This window comes from Equus caballus, chromosome 6 (assembly GCF_041296265.1).
Source record: "Equus caballus isolate H_3958 breed thoroughbred chromosome 6, TB-T2T, whole genome shotgun sequence".
Lineage (NCBI taxonomy): Eukaryota > Metazoa > Chordata > Mammalia > Perissodactyla > Equidae > Equus > Equus caballus.
This window is the reverse complement of record NC_091689.1, coordinates 48,588,567-48,615,993: the sequence shown is the minus strand read 5'-3', so window position 1 is coordinate 48,615,993 and position 27,427 is coordinate 48,588,567. Positions and strand designations below refer to the sequence as shown.

Genomic DNA, 27,427 nt, shown 5'->3' with positions numbered 1-27,427 from the left:
ACTAACAAAGCAGTGGTCACGAACGTTTCCACTTCAGTTCTCCCTGCAAGAAAGGTAAGTGACCTCATCCTTCCTGAAATGACCTAGTCTACCAAGCCTAGAGTTGTGTATTTGAAGTCCATGTGAATTTTGCATTTTGCCCTGTAATACATGCATGTTTGTTTAATATCGATATATTTTATATTAATTATACCTTAACCTTTGACTTTATTATAACATACGTTTGACTCTGTAATTCGTGTCTAAAACTTTTCTAAGGAGATGGGGACAAAATACGGACAAAGATATATTCACAAAGAGTCATAACATGATTCCGTCACGAAAACTGCAAACAACACAATGACAAATGATAAATATTCTTGTAAGTAAAATATGCATCTAAATAATCGTGTATGATACAGCCATTAAATTAACTATGTAGATGCTGGTGATTTGGAAAAATTACTATCATTTAATGTTAAGTGAGTCCAGGAAAATACAAAAATATTCGTACAGTGTGATCTGAGCTACAGGAATCATATATAACATCCATAGGAGACCAGAAAGAAATGCAGAGATCAGGTACTCTTTTGGTATATTTTGCTATATTATTTTGTATTTTCTCAAAATAATTTTTTTGTTTTTTTAACTAACACTGTTCACATATGAGACCTGCCAGGGAAAGTTGATGACTTTAGGAAAATTTGTTATTTAGCTGCTCTAAATCTCAGCTTCTTTATCTAGGAAGCATGCATAATAATGCCTAGCTCAAAGAACAGTGAAATATTTATAAGTAACACATAGAATAGTACCTGCCTATAATAGCCTATCAATAAACGCCAGTTTCCTCCTACCTAGAGTCTAACATACTGTCATGAGCATAATGACTATATTAGAGCAAAAATTAACAAAGATCATTAAGACTCTGTGTGTAATTAGGGACATCATTAATCATGATGGATTTCCCAGGAAGACAAATTATCAACATAAACATATTGATATTTCAGATCCAACAGGTCATAAACCAGAGAGGTAGTTTTATTAGAAGATTCACCTAGAACACTCCTTCTATCCCTATTTCTGACAGGCTACCCACACCCACATTCATCAACTACCATGTCTTCATAATGTCGTAGAATGACGTTGTCATCATTGTCCTGATAGAGCATGGAAATGGGGGACAGCTTGGTGGGGATACAGACAGCCTGGGGAATCTGTGGGTCAACGGCATGCATCAGCGCTTGCATGAAAGCATAATTGGAGCTGTTGAGGGAGGTGGTCAGTGAGAAAGGACAATCACCATGGCAGTAATTAGCCATGAACCCCTTGGGGGCAATGATCCACTTGTGCCAACCTAGGTCTCGGAAGTTGATGAAGAGTTGGTGACGATGGCAGAGGTTCTTGCAGGAAGCATTAGGGGCAGGGATGGCTGATCTCCTTTTTCGGGAAGAAGGGTGGCACTGCTCAGGGTTGAGGGTCACCACTAGCAGGGAAGCATGAAGAGAATGTCTCAGTCTGGCACAGGTGTCCTCAAGCTGAAAATTCACCCCAAAGTCTCTGTCTCCTTTGACCAATATCTCTAGGAACAAGCCTAAGTTCTTCTGGGGGTTATTATTCCAATCCTTAGCCACATCCAGCAGGTTGAAGCGAAGGACACCTTGAGGCCATGGTACTGACTGCAGTGCAAACGGTTTACCTGGCGTGGAGATGGACTGGCCCCATACACGAGGCTCCTGAACCAGGGACAGAGCCAATTCCAGTTCTGGCCCCAGGTTATAGTAAGTGTTGGACCCCAAGTCCAGGCCCAGCTGGGCCATTGTTAACTGCTCCTTGTCTCTAATGGCAGCCAGGTTAAAGTAGAGGAGCTTCTGTAGGCAAGAGGCTTGGGGAAGGTCCTTGGAGTAAAGGTAGAAACCTAGATGGAAACAGATGAGAGAGTCACCATAATGTATTTTATTTCATATCCACCTATGTGATATAAATGTCCACATGCAGGGGGCTGGCCCCACGGCCGAGTGGTTAAGTTCACATGCTCTGCTTCGGCAGCCAAGGGTTTCGTCGGTTCGGATCCTGGGTGTGGACTTGGCACCGCTCGTCAGGCCATGTTGAGGTGGTGTCCCACATCCCACAACTAGAAGGACCCACAACTAAAATATACAACTATGTGCTGGGGGGGTTGGGGAGAAAAAGCAATAATGAAAAAAACGTTCTTTAAATGTCCACGTATACAAAATAAGGGCAGGAAATTATTAGTTATACTCAAATCCTACCATTGGGGATGATTTGTTTCTCTCATTTCTCATCTAAGGCTAGAGGTTCTTTTTTTTTTTTTTTTTTTTTTTTGAGGAAGATTAGCCTTGAGCTAACATCTGCCAATCCGCCTCTTTTTGCTGAGGAAGACTGGCCCTGAGCTCACGTCCGTGCCCATCTTCCTCTACTTTATATGTGGGACACCCACCACAGCATGGCTTGCCGAGTGGTGCCAGGTCCACACCCGGGATCGGAACCAGTGAACCCGGGGCCACTGAGAATCAGAATGTGCGCACTTAACCGGTGCGCCACCAGGCCGGCCCCAGGCTAGAGGTTCTTATCTTTACATCCATAGTTCCCCAAAGTGTTCTGGATAGAATTTAGAAGGTCTATGATATTGGATGGAAAAAAGAATCACATTTTTATTTTTGCTATGCTCTAAATGAAATTTAGCATTTTCTTTCAATTATGAATATAGACAACAAATCCCAATAATATTATCAAGGCCTATGACACTGTTACCAATAAAAATCATAGGGATGTTCATACATTAAGTTGTTGAAATATCTTAAAATACACTAATGCTCACACTACTTTGAATTTATGGTATAGTCTCTGCCCTAGATCTTGTTATTTGTTGCTTAAATAAAGCATCATATATGTTACTATACACACGTTGTTTAAAAATATTTTTATACATGTATTTCAATATTTAATTGACTTCTTTTGAAATTCTAAATATTTTATTTTAGGCGTGTAAACCATTATTCTGAGCAGTGATCCATCGGCTTCAGCAGAACTGCCACAGGGACCCATGGCACAAATGTTTAAGAACATCCTAGGCTGTCAGGTGTGGCTGGCCAAAATCCAACCACTTAGATTGCCTTCAAAACAAACTCCTATCATCCAGTCAAGACTGGTCCTCCAGAAATCCCTTATGTTTTATCCTTAGGTAATTCTTTTTTTTTTTTTTTTTTTAGGAAGATTAGCCCTGAGCTAACTGCTGCCAGTCCTCCTCTTTTTGCTGAGGAAGACTGGCCCTGAGCTAACATCTGTGCCCATCTTCCTCTACTTTATATGTGGGGCGCCTACCACAGCATGGTGTATGCCAAGCGGTGCCATGTCCGCACCCGAGATCCAAACCAGCGACCCTAGGCCACAGAGAAGTGGAACGTGCGCACTTAACTGCTTCACCACGGGGCCAGTGTGATAATTCTTTATCTGAAGCCCATAGTTGTCAATGTCAACAATTTCTAGTTGTATCTCTGAATACTTCTCTCTCACCTCACAGAATATTAAGGGACAATGGGATTCTGCAGTTTTTCCGCATGGACTCCCTTCTCTGTGTCTTTTGAATTGTAGATGCACTCTCCCTGTTCTCAGAGCTAACTTCTCCACTTGGAATTTCAATACTAGGAAAAGTCCCAATAGAGTTGATTTTTACCTTTTTTTTCCTGCATCTTCAATTCCTCACTCGCCACAAATAACTTCTTTGGCCTAATGCCACCATTTTGTTTGGTAGCTCCACCCTAAATAAGGATTGTTGGCTCCACCCTAAGTAGGGAATTTCTAAGGTCATTCAGCTTGTGGAGAAATTACAACAAAAACCCAAACATTCTAACTATTCCCCGCCCCACCCCATCCCCGCAGAACTTCTTCATTCTCAAGTCTCATTTAAAAAACAACTAAATTAAAAAGCATTTAAAATTCCCATTTCCCTTCAAGCTTACGACATCATTTTTTCCTTTCTTTCCTTTTTTTTTTTTTTTGAGGAAGATTAGCCCTGATCTAACATCTGCTGCCAATCCTCCTCTTTTCGCTGAGGAAGACTGGCCTTGAGCTAACCATCCATGCCCATCTTCCTCTACTTTATATGTGGGATGCCTACCACAGCATGGCTTAGCCAAGCGGTGCCATGAACTTAACCACTTGGCCACAAAGCCAGCCCCTGAGATATATTTCTTTTTTTTTTTAAAGATTTTATTTATTTCCTTTTTCTCCCCAAAGCCCCCCAGTACATAGTTGTATATTCTTAGTTGTGGGTCCTTCTAGTTGTGGCATGTGGGATGCCACCTCAGCATGGCCTGATGAGTGGTGCCATGTCCATGCCCAGGATCTGAACCAGTGAAACCCTGGGCCGCCGCGGCGGAGCAGGCAAACTTAACCACTTGACCACAGGGCCGGCCCTGAGATATCTTTCTTAAAGGTTGGCTAACTGTCAAATGCAGGGATGTTTTCACAGTACTTACTCTTCTCAATCTCTCTGAAAAGTTCTCTCTCCTGTTCAAGGCTCTTGTTTTAATATATTGGTCTCCCTTTTTACTCATATCACTAAACCATGTTCCTTAGGCACCAAAGAAAACCCAAAAGCCAGACTGGAAAAGATGGACAGATTTGAGAGCATGAAAATGAAAAACTTCTATATTCAAGAGACATCATTAACAAAATTAAAAACACAATGGACAACAGAGAATTCTTGTAACATATATGATGAGTTAAAACTCACGATTATAAAGAACTCTAACAAATGATTAAAAGGCCTTATAAATCATTAAGAAACAGAAGAATCTTCAATAGATAAATGGTCAGAGTGTATAAATAGGCAAATTATGGAAAAATAAAAATGAATGATTCATTACCCATTTGAAAATACATTCCACCTTATTAAAGAAATAAAAATTAAAACAGTGAGATCACGCTTTGCTACCAGATTAACAAAAATTAAAAACTAAAAGAGTGTTGTTACCCAATGGCCATCCAGCGTAGCATAGATAAGTCCACTGTCATATATCCAGGAATGAAATGCTTTACAGCAATGAGAATGAACTACAGATACACACAACGTGGGTGAATCTTACAAATACAACCTTACCCAAAAAAAGGACACACTCCACATTTCCATTTATATGAAGTTCAGTATGTAATGTTAGATGTCAGGATAGATATTACCCTTGCAGAGGAGAGTTGATTAACCAGAAGGGGGCATGAAGGATCCTCTGGGGTGCTGGTCATATTCTGTTTCCTGATCTGGGTGCTGGTTTTTCCGTGAAAATTCACTGAGCTGTTCTCTATGATTTATGTACTTTTCTGAATGCATATTATACTTCAATAAGTTTCTATTTGTAAAAAGATTGCTGACAAATTGTGGGGAAGTGAGAATTCTCCTGCATCATGTGGGGGTATAAATTTTGGAGGACATTTGATATATGTAAAAGGGAATGGGCTGGCCCCGTGGCCAAGTGGTTAAGTTCCCGTGCTCTGCTTCAGCAGCCCAGGGTTTCTTGGGTTCAGATCCTGGGCGCAGACATGGCACTGCTCATCAGGCCACGCTGAGGTGGCGTCCCACATAGCAGACCTAGAAGGACCCACAACTAGAATATATTACTATGTACTGGGAGCCAGAGCGATCGTGCTTTGGGGAGAAGAAGAAAAAAAAGGATTGGCAACAGGTGTTAGCTCAGGGCCAATCTAGAAAAAAAAGTAAAAATGTACCTATTCCTTGATCCAACAATCCCCTTCTAAGCATTTATCCTAGGGAAATAAGAGAAAAGTGCACACACACAAAATGGATGGAAAGCTGCACTGTTTATATTATGTCCATGCCCAACAACAGGGCGTCAGTTACATACATTATAACATAACTTCTCAACGGAATATCATGCAACCTTTGAAACGAGGTTAATGTGACTTTTGTTTGTACTTGTACAAGATATTCATAATACTGGAGGAATGTATGGTATGATCCCATTTACAAAAAAAAATTACAAGTTTCTATCACATATATATGTGCAAAGAAGAAAAGTCTAGAAGAATATACATCAACTATTAATGGTGACTTCTCTAAGGGGAGGGTTAGGGAGGAATGATGATGGTGAGATTATGTCCTTTTCCTGTGTCATTTGATAAGATTATAATCATCACAAAAATCAAAGGTTTTCGACCAGGGAGGGAGGGAAGTACATATCCTCAGCCGTTTCCTACTCTCTCCATGGAAAACCCTTCCAACTAGCTCCCCTTACCTATCAACCTTCCTCTGGAATTCTCCCTGACCACCTCCCCCAAGGCCCTGAGCCACCAAGGTAAGACTTAGCACAATGTATGGAAGTCATCCGTTTGTTTATTTTCTTTCTATAAACCTTTAAAGGGCGGACTTCATCTTTAATCTCTGTATTCTTATGGCCGTACCTAGTTCCCGACACACAGTAGGTATCGAATAAATGCTTCTTGGACAAATAAGGATTCAAGTCTTATCTCTAGTTGCTGTAAAACTAACCACCCAGGGCTCTCAATTCCTCATCTGAACTCCCTGGGAGGCTGCATAGAAATGCAGATTACAACACCATCTCTGACTTTGAATAAGAATCGGATGGGAGAATGAGGCGCAGGAACTGGCCTGGAGAATCAACTTTTAACAGTTGACCTGGGTAATTTTGGTGGGTGGTCAGTTCGGCAAATTACTGAATGGCACGCCCTCAGATCCTGTATAAAGGGTATGACAATGGCGAATATTATCGCTCTGTATTCACAAATCGAGAACAGCCTTTTCCAGCCAGCAAAAGCGTGGGTAGGTGTGGAGAAGGGAAGCAAGACTCATGGACAAACTGAGCTCAAAACTTTGGCCCGTCGCTTGCCGTGGCAAAGGCACCAGAATGTGTAAATCGTGGGCTAACGAGTGGGAGACTGCCCTAATTCCACCCTCACCCCTGCCACCTAAAATGCAGCACAAAGCTGTGGATTCAGAAAAAAACTATGTTGAATCCTGACTTTGTTCAGGCACGAGCTGGATGATCTTGAATAGGTGGCAGATTATCTACTGTCTGAGTCTTCATTTCCTTATTGTTAAGAAGCTGATAAGAATACCTGCCTTCCAAATCTCAGGATGTGGTTGGGATTAAATGAGAGAAAATATGTAAAATACCAGCACAAGGCCTTCTACAAATCCCTCACTAATTGTTATTTCCCCTTCTTTCCTTTCTTCACACCACCCACTGCCAGATTTTTCTCCAGGAAACACTCCAATTTCCTTACCTTGATCTGGGAGAAGTCGGAGCACGTTCCCACGGACACCCAGATTCTTTATGGAGCATAAGTCTTGGGAGCCCCCAGTCGTTGCTGCCGCTTCTCGATCCTGGAAAATTTTCTTTAGGATATAGGGCACAGGTTGGAACTTCTGGGGTGAAGGGACTTTGTCTAAGCCCAGAAATTGGAGAAAGACATTTTCTTGAAATTGGAATGTCTGACCCAAAGCCAGAGTTAACAGGAGGCCAAGAGCCAAGGCTGGCAGGGAAGGAATCATGGCCTCAGAGCTGAGACAAAGCTGGCCAGTGAGGCTGGAGAGGGCTCTAGCTCCCGACTGCCCAGCAATTCAGGGGCTGCTAATTTATCTGCTGTAAGATAATCAAGTGTGAATTGCTCTCTTCCCAGCTTCTCAAAGGCAATTGGATGTGAAAAGACGTAAAATTTTCTCTTCCCTTGCTCTATTCTTCCAGAAAAAAGTTCACAAAATAAAGATTACCAATGCATGAACCTAACTACAAAAATCAGGTTTGTCAGCAGCAGACACAGTGGAAAGGAGACATGCATTTATTCATTTAACAAACATTTATTAAGCATCTATTATGTGCAAGGCTCTGAGATAGGCTAGGAACATAGTAATGAATCATTCAAAGTCTTCTCATCCATAGTCTAATTAGGCAAACATATAGGTAGATTTCTATTAGACATTATCCCCAGCGATGTGGGAAACCAAACCAGGGAGAGAGAACTTCTCCCAAGCAGGTTGAACTACACTCCCCATGTTTTTGGCTCTAAGAGGGACTGAATTTTGTTCATCTAATTTTGCCCTTCTTGATTAAAAGTCAAAAGTCAGAGTGACTGAGTTAATTCCAGTTCCCTTACTTATTAGCTGTATGACATTGGGCATGTCACTTCATCTTCCTAAGTTTTTGTTTTCTCAACTGAAAACAAAAACTGACCTTCTAATTTGCCAAAGGAATATGATAAGATGATATGTTTAAAGCACTTGGCACAATGCCTGCCAAATGGTAAGCACATACAAGTGTTCACAGAAGAGAGAGCTCCAAAGTAGACATTTTCAGTAAGACAATCAGGTATCCAAGGCTGGAGAAACTACCTGTGGAAAGGGAGGGAGGTCACTGAGGAGTTTAAGTGTGGCAGCATATATCAATTTCTGGTTTCTGTTTTGTTTTGTTTTGCCAAATTACTATAACAATTCCAAAGGCTAAAGAAGAATTAGCTTGTTTGTTGCCAAAATAATTTTCAAGCTTTTTGAGAACAGGATTTTACTCTGCGTGTGTGTGTGTGTGAGGAAGATTGGCCCTGAGCTAACATCTGTTGCCAATCTTTCTCCTCTTTTTTTCCTTCCCAAAGTCCCTGTACATATTTGTATATCCTAGTTGTAGGTCATTCTAGTTCTATGTGGGATACCTTTACAGCATGGCTTGATGAGCCGTGTGTAGGTCCATACCCAGGATCCGAACCCAGGGAACCCCGGGCTGCCAAAGTAAAGCATACGAACCCAACCACTCGGCCACAGGGCTGGCCCCTACGTTATTTTATACCATCTATTATAAGAACTTGCTTCCCCTAATGGAAAAACAAAATATTGTATCCAATATATAATAGTTTCCATCATCTACAGGATAAAATCTAAACTCCTTAGCTTGGCACTTAAGGACTTTCTTGGTCTGGGACCCATATCCCTAGGCAGCCTCATTTCCTACCAGCCACCGTCATCAGTGTTAGCCCTCTAATGATACGGACCTATTTGTAGTTCTGTGAGCTTCTTTCATCTGAGAGCCCTTACACAGACCAAGTTCAAAGGTCACTTCTACAGGAAAGACTTCCTGGACTCACCAAATTAGATTTAGATGTTTCCTCTTTCTCCCACTGAGCCTTGAGTGGGCATCCATTATAGCACTTGCCACAGTACATTTCACTGGGTTTTGCCTCTGTCCCTCCCAGACAACACATTCGTTTGGAATTGGAATCATGTCTTTTCATCTAAGTATCTCTACTGTATCTTTTCCTCTAAGTATCTCTACTGCCAAGGAAAGTGTCTGGCAGGTAGTAGACATTCAATAAATATCTGTTCAATAAATAAATGAACGAATGAATTGGTGCTACTTCCAGAGGTCTCACTATTCTAGATAGCCAAGTTTTCTCCATTCCCATTTCTCCTATCTCCTCCTACGTGCATCCTAGTTAATACTTTTAAATTAATCTAAAATCCCCACCTGTTTTCAACAATAAGTGTGGGTTGCATTTTGATTTTCTTTATTTAATATCCTGACTTAAAATCAGAAATCAGACTAACTGGTTTAAATTCTGGTTCCACCACTTATTAGTTGTGTGGTCATGGGCAAGACACTCAACTCTCAACTGAGAATAAAACATTCTTTGCTAAAGTGCTGAGAGCATCTGATGAGATAACTCATATGCAACGTTCAGGACAACATTTGCCAAAGGGTAAACACTCAATAAAAGTTAGTTGCTAATAATTATTATTATCATTATTATTTATTAAGATGGAGTTTGAGCAAGGGAAAGAAAGCAATAATTGAGAGTGTGCAGTCACCCAATATAGCTGAAAAAGCACCAAATCAGGAGTCAGGAGATCTGAGGTAATTAAGGCTCCTCCAATGACCTTGGGCGATTCACTCAGACTTTTATGATACATACCCAGGCATGGAAATTTTTTTTTTGAGGAAGATTAGCCCTGAGCTAACTGTTACCAGTCCTCCACTTTTTGCTGAGGAAGACTGGCCCTGAGCTAACATCTGTGCCCATCTTGCTCTACCTTATATGTGGGACGCCTGCCACAGCATGGCTTGCCAAGCGGTGCCATGTCTGCACCTAGGATCCAAACCAGCAAACCCCAGGCCACCGAAGCAGAACGTGCAAACCTAACCGCTGCGCCACTGGGCCGGCCCCTGGGCTTAGATTTTCTGATCAATAAAATGAGAAATATGTGAGTTGAGCAGAATTATTGTGATCATAAGCATGAAAAATATTCAACTTCAATAGCAAAAAGCAAAAAACAAGCAGAAAGCAATGAAATGTCTTTGTCTATCCAATTAGCAAGATGAAAAAGAAGACAATGGATTGTGTAGATGAGGAAGCAAGGAGAGAAGCATTATTATACTCAGCTCTGGGGTATACTTTAATATAACTTATCTGGAGGAAAAGTCGCCATATATATTAAAAGTCTTTAAACTTCTTACATGAGGTACCTAGAGTAGTCAAATTCATAGTGACAGAGAGGAGAGTGGTGGTTACCAGAGTTGGGGTAGGAGAGAATGAGGAATGAGGAGCTACTGTTTATGGATATGGAGTTTCTGTTTTGTAAGATAAAAAGAGTTCTGTAGATGAATGGTGGTGACGATAGCACAACGTGAACATACTTAATGCCACTGAACTGCACACCAAAGAATGATTACGATGATAAATTTTGTTACATGCATTTTGCCACAATTTTTAAAAATAAATGTTAAAAATACTCATATCCTTTGATCAGCAATTCCATTTCTAGAATATTATTCTAAGCCACTAGAATATAAGCTACAAAAGGGCAGGGACAAATTATGGGCACTTGATAAATATTTGTTGAGTCAATTAAGTAACGGAAGTGGACAAAGAATTACATATTTGTTCATTTTAGTATTATTTATTATAGAGAAAACTTGAAAACAACTAACTGTACAATAGTAAATACACTATAGAACATTGTTAGCTGATTACTCAACCATAAATAATGTTGTAAAAGAATATTTAATGGCGTAGAAACTTATCCACGCACATTATCAAGCAAAAGAAGCAGATTTGGAAACAATATATAGAAAATAATCCAACTTTATAAAAATATGCATAGAAACAATCTGAAAAGATTGATATCAAAACATTAACAATTGCTATTGCTTAGTAATTCTTTGAGAATTTCTATATTTTTCAAATTTTAAAAATTATTATTTTGATCATCAGAAAAAGTTACTGAAGCAAACAAACAGCACAATCATGACCGCTGAAGCACAGATTTGAAGCTTCTGCCCGTCAGTGAACAAATACTTATTGAGTGTCTAGAAAATCATTCTAAGCACTAGGTACATAGACTTGGCAGAGCTAGGGCCAGCCCCGTGGCCGAGTGGTTAAGTTCGTGGGCTCTGCTTCCACAGCCCAGGCTTTCACTGGTTTGGATCCTGGGCACAGACACAGCACCTCTCATCAGGCCATGCTGAGGCAGCGTCCCTCATAGCACAGCCAGAAGGACCTACAACTAGAATATGTACTGGGGAGCTTTGGGGAGAAGAAAAAAAAAAAGGAAGTGGCAAAGCTGAGTCCCATAGGCAAAGAACAGGGTAAACTTACGTTCAGAATTAAGGAGAACTTTAGAGGCCAGCCCCGTGGCCCAGTGGTTAAGTTCAAGCGTTCCACTTCAGCAGCCCAGGGTTTCGCTGGTTTCCATCCTGGGCATGGACATGGCACTCCTCATCAGGCCACACTGAGGTGGTGTCCCACATAGCACAATCAGAGGTACTCACAACTCAAATATACAACTATGTACTGGGGGGCTTTGAGGAGGATAAAAAAAAAGTTTTGTTTTTGGTTGAGGAAGATTTACCCTGAGCTAACATCTGTGCCAGCCTTCCTCTGCTTTTTTTGTATGTGGGACACCTCCACAGTGTGGCTGTTAAGTGGAGTAGGTCCTCATCCAGGATCCAAACCCACGAACCTGGGCCACCAAAGAAGAGGGCAGGGAACTTTAACCACTCAACCACTGGACCAGGCCCCCTTCTTTAGCTTTTTCAGGTGAGATGTAAACTACAGATCCTTTATATCTTAATTTGGACTTCTTTGAGTACTAAGGTTGATTTTTTTGAAGCCATTTGTGTATTCTCTTAGAAATATACATTTCTGTTGTTCACACCCTTTTCGACTATAGCAAATACACCTCTTTTAAAAAAAGAAGCATTTTCAGTAACGGTCAACATCAGTAATCAGAAACCCTTGCTGCAGGGTTTTGCACCTCTTCTGCGATCACAAATTGAAGTGTAGATGTTCTACTGAGATCTCTAGGCACTGTCGTCTCAAATGTACATCCCTCGGGCTTAAAGTCCCCTGAAATAAAGGTTACTCAAAGCGTGATCCCGGGACCCATGCCTGCTCAAAGTGTTTGTTATTTGAGGACGACGGTGCAGAAAATGAGAGTGAATATTAAGGAATGTTTAGAGCAATTTGACAGAGTAAGTTATGTCAGATGAATCTATTATTTTTAAAATGGGGCTTGTATTTTATATGTTTTAAAATTTCAATTTCTAGTAATTTTTAAATTACATCTTATAAATGTCTTGGTCCATGACTGGAGATTAAAACAACAAGCTGAACCTTCACCATAGACAGGTTGAGAAGCACTATTTTAAAGATTTTTTTTTTTTTGACTCAGTGTATTAGTTTCTTATTGCTGCTATAAAAAAATTACCAGAAACTTAGTGGCTTAAAACAACACAAGTCATTATGTTACATTTCTGGAGGTCAGAAGCCCAAAATAAGTCCCAATGGGTTAAAGTCAAGGTGTAGGTAGAGTTGTGTTCTTTCTGGAGGCTCCAGCGGCGAATCTGTCTCCTTGCCTTTCCCAGCTTCTAGAGGATGTCTGAATTCCTTGGCTAATGATTTCTTCCCCCATTTTTAAAGCCAGCAAGTTGTGAAAGCCAACATTTGAACATTTGAAGCCAACATCTTCAAATGTCTCTCACTCTGATCTCCTTCTTCCACTTGTAAGGACCTTTGTGATGACAATAGGTCAATACAGGACAATCTTCCCATCTCAAGACCCTTGGCTAAATCATATCGATAAAGTCCCTTTGCCATATAAGGTAACATATTCACAGGTTTTGGCGTTTAGGATGTGGACATCTTTGCAGGAGGTGCCATTCAGCCTACCACATGCAGCCTACTAGTTTTAGCCCCCAAAGCCACATTCTTAAATACACTTTCGGAGAGCAATAGGAGTTCCTGGTCACATTGGAAAGACATGTTTTCCACAAATACACACGTCAAACCATGGTCCATGTGGTAAGTAAGTAAATGATTTGGTCCTAGATTTAAATAAACCAAACATCTCTGCTGATTTTCATGAGTTTCAGCTGTCTCAGGTGCTACCCATCAAATCATCTAAAATCACTTTATCTATTTGCCTGTCTGGAAAAAGTTGATGAATGATACTGTGGGAAGATATCCCACCACCACCATGTAACCCAAAGTCAAAGAGCTGAGGAACTATCAGAATTTACCAAATTTTATCACCATTTTCAAGGGGTTTTGTGTGTGTGTGTCAATTATTAAGGACAAGTTTTTGTGTTTTATCAGTCACCATCATTTGTTATCACTAGCAAGACCTCTGTAGCACAAGCTCTACTTTGGGTGTCTACACCATTCAGCTTCTTCCTGATAAAGCGACCAAGAGTCATCTCTGCCCTTACTATTATTCTCTCCATTCATTGTGATTCTTTTTTATTTAAAGTTCCTATTTCTTTCAGGACCAGCAGCCACTAAATAAGGTCGTAATTATCAGCTGACACTTAGATTTTTCTTTACTATTTTCACAATTACGAGCAATGCTGGAATAAACCACCTAGTACACGTCATTTCATGTTTGACCTCAGAGTAAATGCCTAGAAGTAGGATATTTATGGAAAGATTTGCATTTGTTTTATAAATCCGGTGTAAGGCTTATATTTGACATATAATCTAAACTGCTTTTCTAAAAGGTTGTGCAACTTACATCCTGTTGCATGGGATAGTAACTTGATGCAATGGTGGCCTCCAAGCACACTGCCAGTTGTGCTATCCAAGAAGTCATAGGACAGAAAAGCTCACAAACCAAATTAAGATGCTCAAACCACATTTGTCGAATCCATTTGAAGCATAGTGAGAATCAAGGGTAAAGAGATGGGGTAAGTTAACACACTTAAAATGGGGTGCAAAGTAGGGTGGAAGGACCATACTCCCTGATACCTGGGTTACTCAATGTTCATATGTCTCTCACTCTCCCTCTCTTCCACATTAGCCTTTTCCACTGATGGTATAGTTATGAGGACCAGACTTGAACTTTTGAGCAAGGCGGCTCAGCAGATGCCTGGAGCCAACATGTACTTGCTCTGTCAGGGAGAAACAGGGGCAAGTACACCTGCCCACAGCTATGTCTGCCGCCTAGCCTGCTAGAGCAGAGTACCAGTGGGAACAGAATGGAACCATAATGGGTGTCATCAGTGGGTTACCAATTTGGGGATGACATAGCTGTCTGCCTAGAATTGGCATATTTTCTATGTAAACTAGATCTTTTCTTCATCTTCTAACTATAATTATCACTTTTGTGTGTTCCGTCATACATTCCATTTATTCTATTATCTTTAATATGTCTTACAGGTTACTAACTTACTTTATATCTAGCACATCTAATGAATTCTGTCTATGTCTCATGAGCCTCTTGTTTGCTCACTATGTATTTTAACACTTCTTATGAGTCTTGTCCATATCTCATCAGCTACTATAAGTCATACACACATATACCTGAGTTATATACTGCAAGCTATTCATAAGGTGCTATCTGTTGATGGGGTTCAGACACACTACCCCAAAAGGTGGCACCCTGGCATAGTTGGTATTGTAAGTTGAAGGAATTTGAGAAAACAGCAGAAGCAGGAAGGCCGCTCTGACCTTCCCCCACCCTTCTCTCCCGAAACAGATCATAAGAACTTCATGTGAGAGGTGCCCTCCCTCTACTCGGAGGAAAGGAGCATCCTTCTCTCCAAAGACAAAGGGACCCGAGAAGAATCCTAAACAAACAGGCCTTGCTAAGTTTCCCCCAGTTAACTACAATTACCTCATACTCCTTAATCTAGGATATTTCTACATGACTATCATCAAACTTAGCAGACACATGCACAGGTCTAATTGCTCTTTGGGTCTTCATTTCCTTGTGAAGGTTCCCATGTGAAGTAAAACTTACATTCAATAAGTTGCATGCTTTCTCCAGTTAATGTCTTTGTCAGTTTAATTTTCAGACCCAGCCAGGGTCCTCAAGAGATGAAAACTTTTTTCTTCCCTATACTGTGCTTAACACTGTTTATCAGTTTCATTGATCCTCTCTGTTTTTAATTTGTTCTATAACACAAATCAATATTCTCAAATTATACAGCACTCATTGCAGATCCCTCTAACAGTACATTTAAGTACCATTTTCTCCCACTCACTACGCACACTGACTCCTCTTTACCAATCTTGTTTTTTTTTCCTAATCCTTCAGGGAGAAATGTATAAGTGTTTTTATTTAAATTTATTGGTATTTTAACGCAATTCACAATTTTCTTATATGTTTCATGGCATTTGAACTTATTTTAGAAATTCCTGGGGCGGCCAGTGGCTTAGTGGTTAAGTTCGTGCACTCCACTTCAGCAGCCCAGGGTTTCGCTGGTTTGGATCCTGGGCATGGACATGGCTCTGCCCCTTAGGCCACACTGAGGCAGCATCCCACATGCCACAACTAGAAGGACCCACAACTAAAGTATACAATTATGTACTGGGGGGAATTGGGGAGAAAAAGCAAAAAAAAAAAAAAAAGAAAGAAATTCCCTTGCCCATTTTTAACTTGGATTATTTATCTTTTAAAATATAAATTGGGGAACAATTAACAAACTCTGGATATTAAAAACTTTTGTCTTTTTTCCCAGTTTAAATCAATCTTTCAACATTTTTTTCTTTTTTTTCTCCCCCCCCCCGCCCCCCCCCCCAGGGAGATTAGCCCTGAGCTAACATCTGCTGCCAATCCTCCTCTCTTTGCTGAGGAAGACTGGCCCTGAGGTAACATCCATGCCCATCTTCCTCTACTTTATATGTGGGACGCCTGCCACAGCATGGCTTGACACTGTCCACCCCTGGGGGTCTGAACTGGTGAACCCCAGGCAGCCGAAGCAGAACCCGCGAACTTAAGTACTGCGCTACACCGCCAGCCCCTCACATTTTTTAAGATGGTTTTTGCCACTTGGAAATTTTTAACTTTTATTTCGTCAAGTCTTGAAATCTTTTACCGTGCTTGATTTTTGCTTCATGCTTAGACAAGACTTTTCCACCGTGAGAATATAGCTTGTCACCCATATTTTCTTTCTAATGTGTATCTTAATCTAGTGTGACTTGAACCAAGTTAATTAACAGCTCTGTGATTCAAATTTTTTGTCTGTAAAAAATGAAGGTAATGAGAATACATACTCACAAGTTTATGAGAAATAGATGTGTTGGTCCATGTAATGCTTAGAATAATGCATGGCACTTAACAAGTTCACAATCAATGTTCACTGCCATTACCCCTGCATCAACATCACACAGCTTTAAGAACACTTTAGTATCCTGCTTGGGTTCTTAAAAGTAAATATGGTTTGAAATATATTCAAACAATAGAAAATAAGAATAAAAATTACCTCACCCGCAAAGAAAACCACTGTTAACAAATTAGTGATTATTTCTCCAGATATTTATATTTCTACATTCAACCCACTCACCCACATATGCAGCTGCACACTGCCTTTCTGTTACTGTCAATGAACTGTCTAAAGCCGGTCTCTTGGCTTGCATACTGCCCGCATCCCTGTTACTCTAAGTCGTCACTCTGCAATTCTCCTCTCTCCCACCTCACCCATTTTCCATCTTTATGGATCCTTCCTAGCAGTATACAAACATGCCGTTATTTTTCCATCTTTTTAAAAAAGTCTTTTAACTCTACTTTCCATATTACCTGCTGATCCATTTTCTCCTCCCCTTTGAAAAAACTTCTTGAAGTAGCTGATGATATTTGCTGCCGCCAGTTCTTACTCTTTCATTCTACAGCACTGCTCTTGTCCAGGTCAGCAGTGACATTCCCATTGCCACATGCAATACCCAGCTCTCAACCTCCGCCTACTTCCCTGGACACAGTTGATCACTCTCTCCTACTTTGTGCACTTACTTGGTTTCCAGGGGAGCATCTTTTTTGGTTTACCACCTCTCTCACAGGTCACTCATTCTCAGGCTCCTTTCCTGGTCCTTCTTCACATTAGTTTCTTAGAGTTGGGATGTCCCAGACCTCAGGCTTCAGGTCTCTTTTCTTCTCTAATTGCATTCACTATCTTGATGATCTCATCTAGTCTACGGCTTCAAATATCATATGCATGCTGATGACTTTCAAATGTATATATCTAGCTCAGACCTTTGAATTACAGAACCCTTCAGCTGTTTACTCATCTCCTCTTGGATGTGTAAAAAATTGTAAAAGTCATATTATCCAAAGTGGAATTCCTGATCTGCACACTCTACCCTGCAGCCTTTTCTACCTCAGCCAACGCCAACCCTGTCCTTCCACTTACTCAGGACAACGCCTTCAATTATCCTTGACTCCTTTCTTTCTCTCATACCCTGTATTCAATTCATCAAGAAATTCTATTGGCTCTACCTTCAAAACATTTTCAGAATCTGTAGTCCACCGCTACCACCCTAATCTGAGACTATTATTCCTCATCTGATTTATACCATAACCTCTAAACTGATCTCTGCTTCCAACCTGGCCCATCCCTATCCCCACTAGTCCGTTATCAAGACATCAGCCAAAATTTTTAAAAAGGTCAGTTAGCTCACTCATCTGCTCAAAAATCTCCTCTAGCTCTGTATTTCACTCAGAGTAAAAGTCAGTGTCCACAAGATCTTTTTTTCTTTTTGAGGAAGATTAGCCCTGAGTTAACATCCGCTGCCAATTCTCCTCTTTTTGCTGAGGAAGACTGGCCCTGAGTAACATCTGTGCCCATCTTCCTCTACTTTATATGTGGGACGCCTGCCACAGCATGGCTTGACAAGCAGTGACATGTCCACACCGTGCATTGGAACCGGTGGCCCGGTCGACGTGGAACGTGCACACTTAACACCTGCACCACTGACTCCACAGATCTTATTCTACTTACTTCATCTACTAATTTTGCCCCTCGCTCACCTGCTCCAGCCACACTGGCTTTGCTGCTCCTCCAATTCTTCACGGACTCGCTGTTCCCTCTGCCAGGAAGACTCTCACTAAATGTCCCCATGTCTGACTCCCTCTCCTCCTTCAAGTCTGCACATTCCTCACCCTCTCCTTAAAGCTTATCCTTACCATTCTGTTTTAATTTCGTTTGTGCCCCTTTCCCACAACGTGCAAGGTCCTTTATCCTGTTCTGTTTGGTTCATAGGGTGTATCTTCTAACATACTAATAATTTCATTCATCTGTTCAGCAAGTATTTGTGCCAGGCATTGTTTTAAGCATTTGGGATGTTTAAATGAAATAAACAGTAAAAATCCCTGCCTTCAGGGGCCAGCCCCATGGCCGAGTGGTTAAGTTCACTCGCTCTCCTTCAGCAGCCCAGGGTTTCGCTCGTTCAGATCCTGGGCACAGACCTAGCATCGCTCAAAAAGCCATGCTGAGGCAGCATCCTACGTGCCACAACTAGAAGGACCCACAACTAAAATATACAACTATATTCTAGGAGGCTTTGAGGAGAAGGAAAAAAAAAATCCCTGACTTCAAACCACTTGCAGTCTAGTGGAGTAAGACAACACAGTACACAATAAATATAATAAATAAGTAAAGGTTATTTGTTGAATAAATAAATGGATATATCTTTGGCTACCAAAGATATCCAAATACTTCTATTAGAATAAATTTCTAGGGGCTGGCCCTGTGGCCGAGTTGTTAAGTTCGCGGGTTCCGCTGCAGGGGGCCCAGTGTTTCGTTGGTTCGAATCCTGGGCACGGACATGGCACTGCTCATCAAGCCACGCTGAGGCAGCGTCCCACATGCACAACTAGAAGGACCCACAACGAAGAATATACAACTATGTACCAGGGGACTTTGAGGAAAAAAAGGAATAAATAAAATCTTTAAAAAAAAAAAAAGAAGAAATTTCTACAAATAGAATTGGGTTAATGAATATGCACATTTTAAGTTTTTGTACAACATGGCCAAATTATTGCTCAATAATCAACAGAAGAAAATTGGCCTAGCACATTTATATACATATATATTCATAGATAAATATCTGTGACCAGTCCCAACCGTCTTTTGTGGGTCTGGCCTGTAACTTAATCCAAGAACATGTCTTTCTCTTATATTATAGGAAATGATGGTGAGAGTAAACAGTAGTAGTTTTTTGTTAATGTTCTTATTGGCAAAAAAATATTTGGAATGTTTTTTTAGGGAGGAAAATAGGAAATGTCATTGGTTTTTTAAGTCACAAAATCTGAGAAACACTGACAGAATATTTAGTATTATTAATGTTTCTCTTTCACAGCTAAGATGAATTTAAAAAATTAAGACTGTTTAATCTTATCAAGAAAATTGCTACCTTTAATCTATAAATTTATATATTCATAAGATTTTCATAATCGGAATACTCTACCTCAAAGTATTAGATACTTGATAAACTAATCCAGAAATAAAAAGAAATATAAGCATATAGCAACAGTTATATATCCTCGACAGGGTAAATAAAATAATAAAATAAAAATATTTTTAAAAAATAAAATAAATAGGGGCTGGCCCCGTGGCCGAGTGGTTAAGTCTGTGCGCTCCGCTGCAGGCGGCCCAGTGTTTCGTTGGTTCGAATCCTGGGCACGGACATGGCACTGCTCATCAAACCACGCTGAGGCAGCGTCCCACATGCTACAACTAGAAGGACCCACAACGAAGAATATACAACTATGTACCGGGGGCTTTGGGGAGAAAAAGGAAAAAATAAAATCTTCAAAAAAAATAATAATAAAATAAAATAAAATAAAATAAAATAAATAACAAAAATTAAAATAAACTAAAATAAAATTAAAAAGAATTTTAAAAACTTTTAACAGAGTTGAATAACTTTGTAAATTAAAATTAGATGAAAGATAAAATATTATGAAACTTTATGTTTAATATTTTGTGTATTATGATTAAGAAACAAGTTCTTAATGGCAGTTTAAAATTTAAATAAATATTTGTGAACAATTTCTCTTCTGGATAACAGATTTGTTAACTTTGGTTTCCCCCAAAAGCAAGAAAATAAAATATTGATGCTTAAATGTCTAAATTGTCCATCTAAAAGACTACCCTTAATCTCTGGGCCTAAAGCAAAGAAAACGGAAAAAAACCCCGCAGTCCTCTTTCCTCCACAGGTATAAATTTGCAGCTGATAAGGATTGGTGCAGTCATGCCTATTGCCTTGGATAACAATGTTTTGCAAACCTTGCATTCTTAGATAACAAATTCTTAAAAGTATTCTTGTTTGAGAGGTCAGAAGACAATAGAAAAGATGTTGTTCATGACATTTACTCTTAGGATTAATCTCTTTGACCTTTTTTGAGATTTAGGAACTCCAAGTTTATCTTGGCTGTTTCAAAACTAGTGGCAGAATTTACAAGTTTTAAAGGAGAGGAAAAAACAGAAAAGCTAAAATTGTCTTGAAAAGAAATGTACCCACTCTTTCTGAATGCTTGTGACTTATTATATATAAGAGTATGAAGGGGCAGGGGCTGGCCCAGTGGCGCAGTGGTTAAGTTCACACGTTCCTATTCTCGGTGGCCTGGGGTTCCCCGGTTTGAACCCTGGGTGCCAGCATGGCACTGCTTGGCACACCATGCTGTGGTAGGCATCCCATGTATAAACTAGAGGAAGATGGGCATGGATGTTAGCTCAGGGCCAGTCTTCCTCAGCAAAAAGAGGAGTATTAGCAGTAGTTAGCTCAGGGCTAATCTTCCTCAAAAAAAAAAAAAAAAAAGAGTATGGGGGGGTGGCCCATTGGCGTAGTGATTAAGTTCACATGCTCGCTTCCAGCGCCTAGGGTTTCTGCGTTCAGATCCCTGGCTCAGACCTGCACACCACTCATCAAGCTATGCTGTGGCAGCATCCCACATACCAAATAGAGGAAGATTGGCAACAGATGTTAGCTCAGGGCCAATCTTCCTCACACACACACACACACACACACACACACAAGTATGAAATATACATTCCCCAGTGATTTAAGAATGCACAAATCAATTAGTTGATTTTTTGACATTTATGACATATATTTATGACAAAACTTTGCTCCAGGCAATGGTTGGTGTTTTTCAAGCTTTACTGTGACACATTAATAAATAGTGAAATAAATGCTGTGTGTCTATAGCAGCATTAAGAAAAAAATCCGTATAGAAAATATCAAAGAACACTGTACTAATAATAATTCTTTCCTGGAAATTTTAGGTTATTAATATTATCTGGACAGCTTACTGGGTGTATTTCTTTTTTTTTTTTAAAGATTGACACCTGAGCTAACATCTGTTGCCAATCTTCTTTTTTTTTTCTCTTCTTCTTCTCCCCAAAGCCCCCCAGTACATAGTTATATATTCTGGTTGTAGGCCCTCCTGGCTGTGCTATGTGGGACACTGCCTCAGCATGGCCTGATGAGCAGTGCCATGTCCGCGCCCAGGATCCGAATCTGCTGAAACCCTGGGCCACCGAAGCGAGGCACAAACTCAACCGCTCAGCCACAGGGCTGGCCCCTGGGTATATTTCTTAATGCCTGTCACTGGCAAGACAGTGTGAACGCCGTCATACTAATAAGACTCTTGAACAACAGAGGTTACCTTTGCATTCATAGAGTTTGCATTCTGGTAAGGATACCAATGAGGAAACCAATGATGATGTCCTAGGGTGGGTACAGGATCCTGAGGCGGTAATGTGAAAGACACTTGACCTCGAATTGAGGGATCAGCGCTGCTTCCTGGAAGAAATGACATTTCAGTGAGGATTAGAGGAGAGGTTAAGAACGTGGACTCTGAAGACAGGCTGTCTGCATCCTACCAGGGCACCATTATTTCCCATGTGAATTTATGCAACTTACTTAACCCCTGTGCCTTAGTTTCCTTATAAGCAAAAGGAAAAAATAAAAGTACCTATCCCACAGGGCTGTTGTTAGGACTCACTGACATAATGAAGGTAAAGTGCTCAGCCTGACACAGCCTTGATAAAAGTTTGCCATTACCATCATAGGAACTGGGCGCGGGGTGGGGCAGGAGGGAGAGGTATGCGTGTGCTCCCTCATGTGAAGCCTGTAGGTGCACAGGAATTGGGATGAAGTTGAGAATAGAGCAAAGCACAAGCCAAATCTGAGAGAAGCGATGAGGGAAAAGTAACAGAGGAGCTAGATCGCGAAACGCCTTGTAAACCACATGGAAAATGCAGAGTTTAACCCTTGGGCAACTGAGAGACGGAAGAGTTTTAAGCAAACTGACATCATGCTGGCTCTTCTGTGGCCAGGACCTGTGTGATAGCACAGATTAGCTTTTGTGTATATTTTTTTAAAGTTTCCCTCTCTAGAAAGCTTATCTAGACGCATCTTCAACTGGACTAACAGAGCCCTATGCTAGAGCACAGGCTGGACCTGCCCCATCACCCTTCTTTAAGGCATACGATGGCCCTTAATGTGGAAAAGTAGATTGCAGGGGGCTGAATAATTGGAGACTGTAGCAGCGATTCAGATTGGAAACAATGGTGGCTGTGGCAGTGGGGATCAAAAAGATAGACATATATAAGTAGAATTAGCGAGAATTGGCGATTGAACACCTAAGCTGAAGAAAAGGAGGACTCCTACATGGCAGTTAGGCTTTGGCCTTGGGCAGCTGATGGATGGGAGTGCCAGTCATTGAAGTAAAAAACTGAGGAAATAGAGCCGGTTTGGGGGTGACAACCATGAGGCCAAGTAAATCTGAGCTGTCTCCTTCATATCCAAACAGAGATGTTGAAGAGACCATTGCATATACCACTGTGGAGCTGAGAAGGGGGATCTGATAGCACATGTGGATTTAGGAGTCATTTGATTGCCCAGGAAACTTGCTCAGAACAGTGGATCATGGTGGCCGACCCATGGCCAAGTGGTTCACTTCACACGCTCTACTGGTTAGGATCCTGGGTGCGGACATAGCACAGCTCATCAAGCCGTGCTGAGGAGGCTTCCCACATAGCAGAACTAAAAGGACCTACAACTAGAATATAAAACTATGGACTGGGGGGCTTTGGGGAGAAGGAAAAAAAATGATTGGCAGCAGATGTTAGCTCAGGGCCAATTTTTTTTTTTAAAAATAACAGTGGATCATTATCTTTTATGAATCACGGACGCTTGGAAAAATGTAATAAAAGTAGTCTATCTGCTCTCCAGAGAAAACACATACAGTCATGCATCACTTCACCAGGGGGATATGTTCTGAGAATTGCATCATCAGGCAATTTTGTCGTTGTGCAAACATCATAGAGTGTACTTGCACAAACCTAGATGGTATAGCCTACTACACACCTAAGCTATATGGTTCTAATCTTATGGGACCACTGTCGTATATACCGTCCGTCATTGACCAAAACATCGTTATGTAGCACAAGACTGTACTCATAACTCTGATTGCATTTCGGGAGGTTCATTAACTTCTTGAAGCATATCCATGAAATCTTTGATGGCATCTGATGTAGCATGAGAAGCATAATCGACCCAGAATCCATAGAAAGAACTGTTAAATTAATTAAACAAGGAGCCCATTAGCCTGATGTGGCTCTAACGCCATGGTGGCCTATGTAAGCAAACGAAAATCGAAGGCTGTTAATGCCTCAAGGTTACAAAATCAAAATGCTCAGGACAACCAACGCAAACAGCCAACTAGGCTTTAAGCCATAGCCAATCAAATAATCTCCTTGTTTGCCTCTGTACTTTCTCTAAAACAGTTCTACCCTGGCGCCAGTCCCAGAGCACTCCTAACCACTTCTGGTTTGGCATTGCCCAATAGGAATCAATTTTTGCTCAAATAAACTCTTAAAATTTTTAGTATGCCTCAATTTATCTTTTACCAGAACAAAATACAAGAGAAAACTGATTTTCCACCCAGGAAAAAGGTAAGAATGTGGTATTGTGGAAGCAAAGTGAATGTTTTGAGAAAGACTTCTTGAACAAGGTCAAATATTTCTGAGAATAAAAGCCTGAACAGTGCCCGCTGGGTTTTCAGGGGACTTTGATAATCATGAACAGAGCAGCTACAGAGAAAGTTGTTCAGGGGAGCAGGACTCCAGGTGGACCACAGGTTGAGGGGTGAAAGGCCAAAAACAAAAAGGAATGGCAAGGTGCTAAGAAGTCAGCATTGAATGAAAGATGAGAGAGAAAGTGGAAGAGGGAGAGAAGACAGAAAGAAAGACATTACTTTTGTAAGTAGGGTAAGCATGTTTAAATGTTCATGGGAAGGAACCAAAGTTGAAGACACAAGGGGAAAAAAAAAGAGCCAGTTTTGAGAAAGAGAGAAGGGCTGAAATCCAGAACATAGGTGGAGGTATTCTCATTACCCCCAGAGTAGAGACATTTCCCTTAGAACAGCGATGAGAAAATCATATGCCAGATTCCCAAGCACTTATGTATATGTCAGGTCCGGTTTCATCAAGACACATGAATGGGTCTCCCTTTACGCCAAGGGGAACTATGGATAGGAAAAAGACTCCAGAGTCATCATGATCTTGCTTTCACCTGCCGCTGTTTTGTGATCATAACTAAGATATTATTCCATTTCTCCTAAGCTTCTAAGACCTTCACTGCTCTTGAGTCTTAAAATTTTTTACTCACATCAAAATCTCTCCAAAATTGAAATCTGGGGCTATTATAACATCCATCTCAGTTTTATTTTCCATCCTTGACAATTGCCCTAACATAATCTGTACTCTATAGTAATCCCTCACAAATATGCTCAGTTTATTTTTATTTTGTAAAAGAAATTTTACTGTGGTAAACATACATAACAAAATTATAATTTTTTTAAAAGACTTTTTTAATTTTTCCTTTTTCTCCCCAAAGCCCCCCAGTACATAGTTGTGTATTTTTCAGTTGTGGGTCCCTCTAGTTGTGGCACGTGGGACGCACCTCAGCATGGCTTGATGAGCGGTGCCATGTCCGCGCCCAGTATCGGAACCTGCGAAACCCTGGGCCGCGGAAACAGAGCACGAGAACTTAACCACTCGGCCGTGGGGCCAGCCCCAAAATTATAATTTTAAGCATTTCTAAATGCATAATTCACAATATTGTGCAACCACTGCCACTAACTACTTCCAAAAACATTCTCAAATAGAAACTCTATAACCATTAAGCAATAATTGCCCATTCCCCCCTCCCCAGCCCCTGGTAACCTCTAATCCACTTTCTGTCTTTATGCATTTGCCTATTCATGGAAATAGAATCATACAACATTAATCCTTTTGTGTCTGGCTTATTTCACTTAGTTGAATGTTTTCAAGGCTCATCCATGTTGTAGCTTGTGGCAGAACTTCATTCCTTTTTATGGATGAATAATATTCCATTGTACATACACACCACATTTTGTACATATGTACCGCATTCATCTGTTGATGGACCCTTGGATTGTTTCCACCTTTTAGCTACTGTGAATAATGCTGCAATGAACATTGTCATAGAAGTATCCTTTTGAGTCCCTGTTTTCAATTCCTTTGGGTAGGAGTGGAATTGTATCATATAGTAATTCCATGGTTAGCTTTTTGAAGAATCTCTGTCAGTTTATTTTCATGCTGATTCCTGTAACTCCTCACCCAATGCTATTTGTATATTCTCACCGAGTTTGGTAAATAACAAGATTCACTCATCTCATCTTCACATTTCTCTTGGATAAGTTTCTGCAGAGATACAAACCCTTACTATGATCAGGGGAAACATTCTGCTTCTGCATGCACAATTTGCCTCTCTCCTGCTATACACTTCACGTACCTACGTATTTTCTACAGTAGTCATTCCTTATCTGCAGTTTCACTTTCCACAGTTTCAGTCACCCACGTCAAACTCAGTCCAAAAATATTAAATGGAAAACTCTAGAAATAAACAATTCATAAGTTCTAAATTGTGGGCCTTTCTGAGAAGCATGATGAAATCTTGCGCTATCCTGCTCGATTCTGCCCAGGACATGAATCATTCCTTTGTCCAGTGTATTGTTTGTGTTCAGGTAACCATTGACATCATCCAACCATGTACATCATCATGGCTCCATGATCCTCCTTCTGATGTATTGTCAAATGCTATGGTACAATGCCTACATCATTCACCTCACTTCATCTCACCATGTAGGCATTGTATCATCTCACATCAGCACAAGAAAAAGAAAGGTGAGTATAGTACAGTAAGATATTTTGAGGGAGGGAGGAACCACATTCACATAATTTTTATTACAGTATATTGTTATAATTACTCTATTTTGTTATTTGTTATTGTTGTTAATCTCTTACTGAGCTTAATTTATAAATTAAACTTTATCATAGGTATGTACATATAGGAAAAACATAGTAAATAGAGGATTCCACACAATCTGCAGTTTCAGGTGTCCACAGTGGGTCTTGGAGGGTATCCCCCCAGAAGAGAGGGGGACTACTGTGTACAGAATATCTCAGCACTGGGATGTAGAATTAAATAAAAAATGGATATTCAAGCCCAAGAAAGCAAGCACTGTAGGGTTTTTATTAAGAATGTTTCAGGCCTCTGTAGTGTCTTTATTAAGATCCCTTCATTCAGGGGAAGGAGGGCAAGGATTTTGATCTGTTTTGTTTCACTGATTTAATCCTTTTGCCTGGATCAATCTTGGTAAGTGCTCAGTAGACACCTATTGAAGGAGTGAATATCTGAATACAACTCTCATTGTGTCATCTTGGCCCATTCTTGTCCAGCCTAGATAGCACTAGGGAGAGCTTGTTACGCTATGACCACTGGCACACAGCAACAAACGCCACTTCTTTCTTTTCATTGATGGCTTGTTCCCTTGGGGTTCGTACACACCCCAAGGTATTTTATAGCTAGTAATGCAGAGCTACAGCACTTAACCTCAAGCTATATATATATTTTTTAATTGACAAATAACATTATATTAGTTTCAGGTGTACCACTTAATGATTTGATATTTATATATATTGCAGAATGATCAAGCTATATATTTTAACCAATTTTCCCCAAATTCTTAAGTTCAGTATTGGTATTTTTCCCAACCTGAAATTCATCCACATTCTAGCAAAATCTCTATAACACATGACTTCTCTCGCTAGTGAGCTTCCATTGGCTGGGTGGAAAATGAAGGCTGTAACAATATACCCCACAG

At 40.5% G+C, this 27,427-nt stretch overlaps 1 protein-coding gene across 1 annotated transcript; it reads right to left on the bottom strand.

The window, feature by feature from the left end:
* Window positions 1-996: 996 nt before the first annotated feature.
* On the bottom strand, window positions 997-7,552 carry GDF3 (growth differentiation factor 3). Its single transcript, XM_001493136.3, has 2 exons — window positions 7,258-7,552; window positions 997-1,894 (listed from the first exon to the last, which is right to left on the bottom strand). The coding sequence occupies exons 1-2, from the start codon at window positions 7,523-7,525 to the stop codon at window positions 1,068-1,070; spliced, it is 1,095 nt and encodes a 364-aa protein (XP_001493186.1). The 5' UTR covers window positions 7,526-7,552; the 3' UTR covers window positions 997-1,067.
* Window positions 7,553-27,427: the final 19,875 nt, after the last annotated feature.

Coding starts and splice junctions, on each gene's coding strand:
- GDF3 (XM_001493136.3), bottom strand. CDS start 7,525: ATGATTCCTTCCCTGCCAGCCTTGGCTCTTGGCCTCCTGTTAACTCTG. Junction 1,895..7,257: donor CCGACTTCTCCCAGATCAAG/GTAAGGAAATTG, acceptor GTTTCCATCTAG/GTTTCTACCTTTACTCCAAG.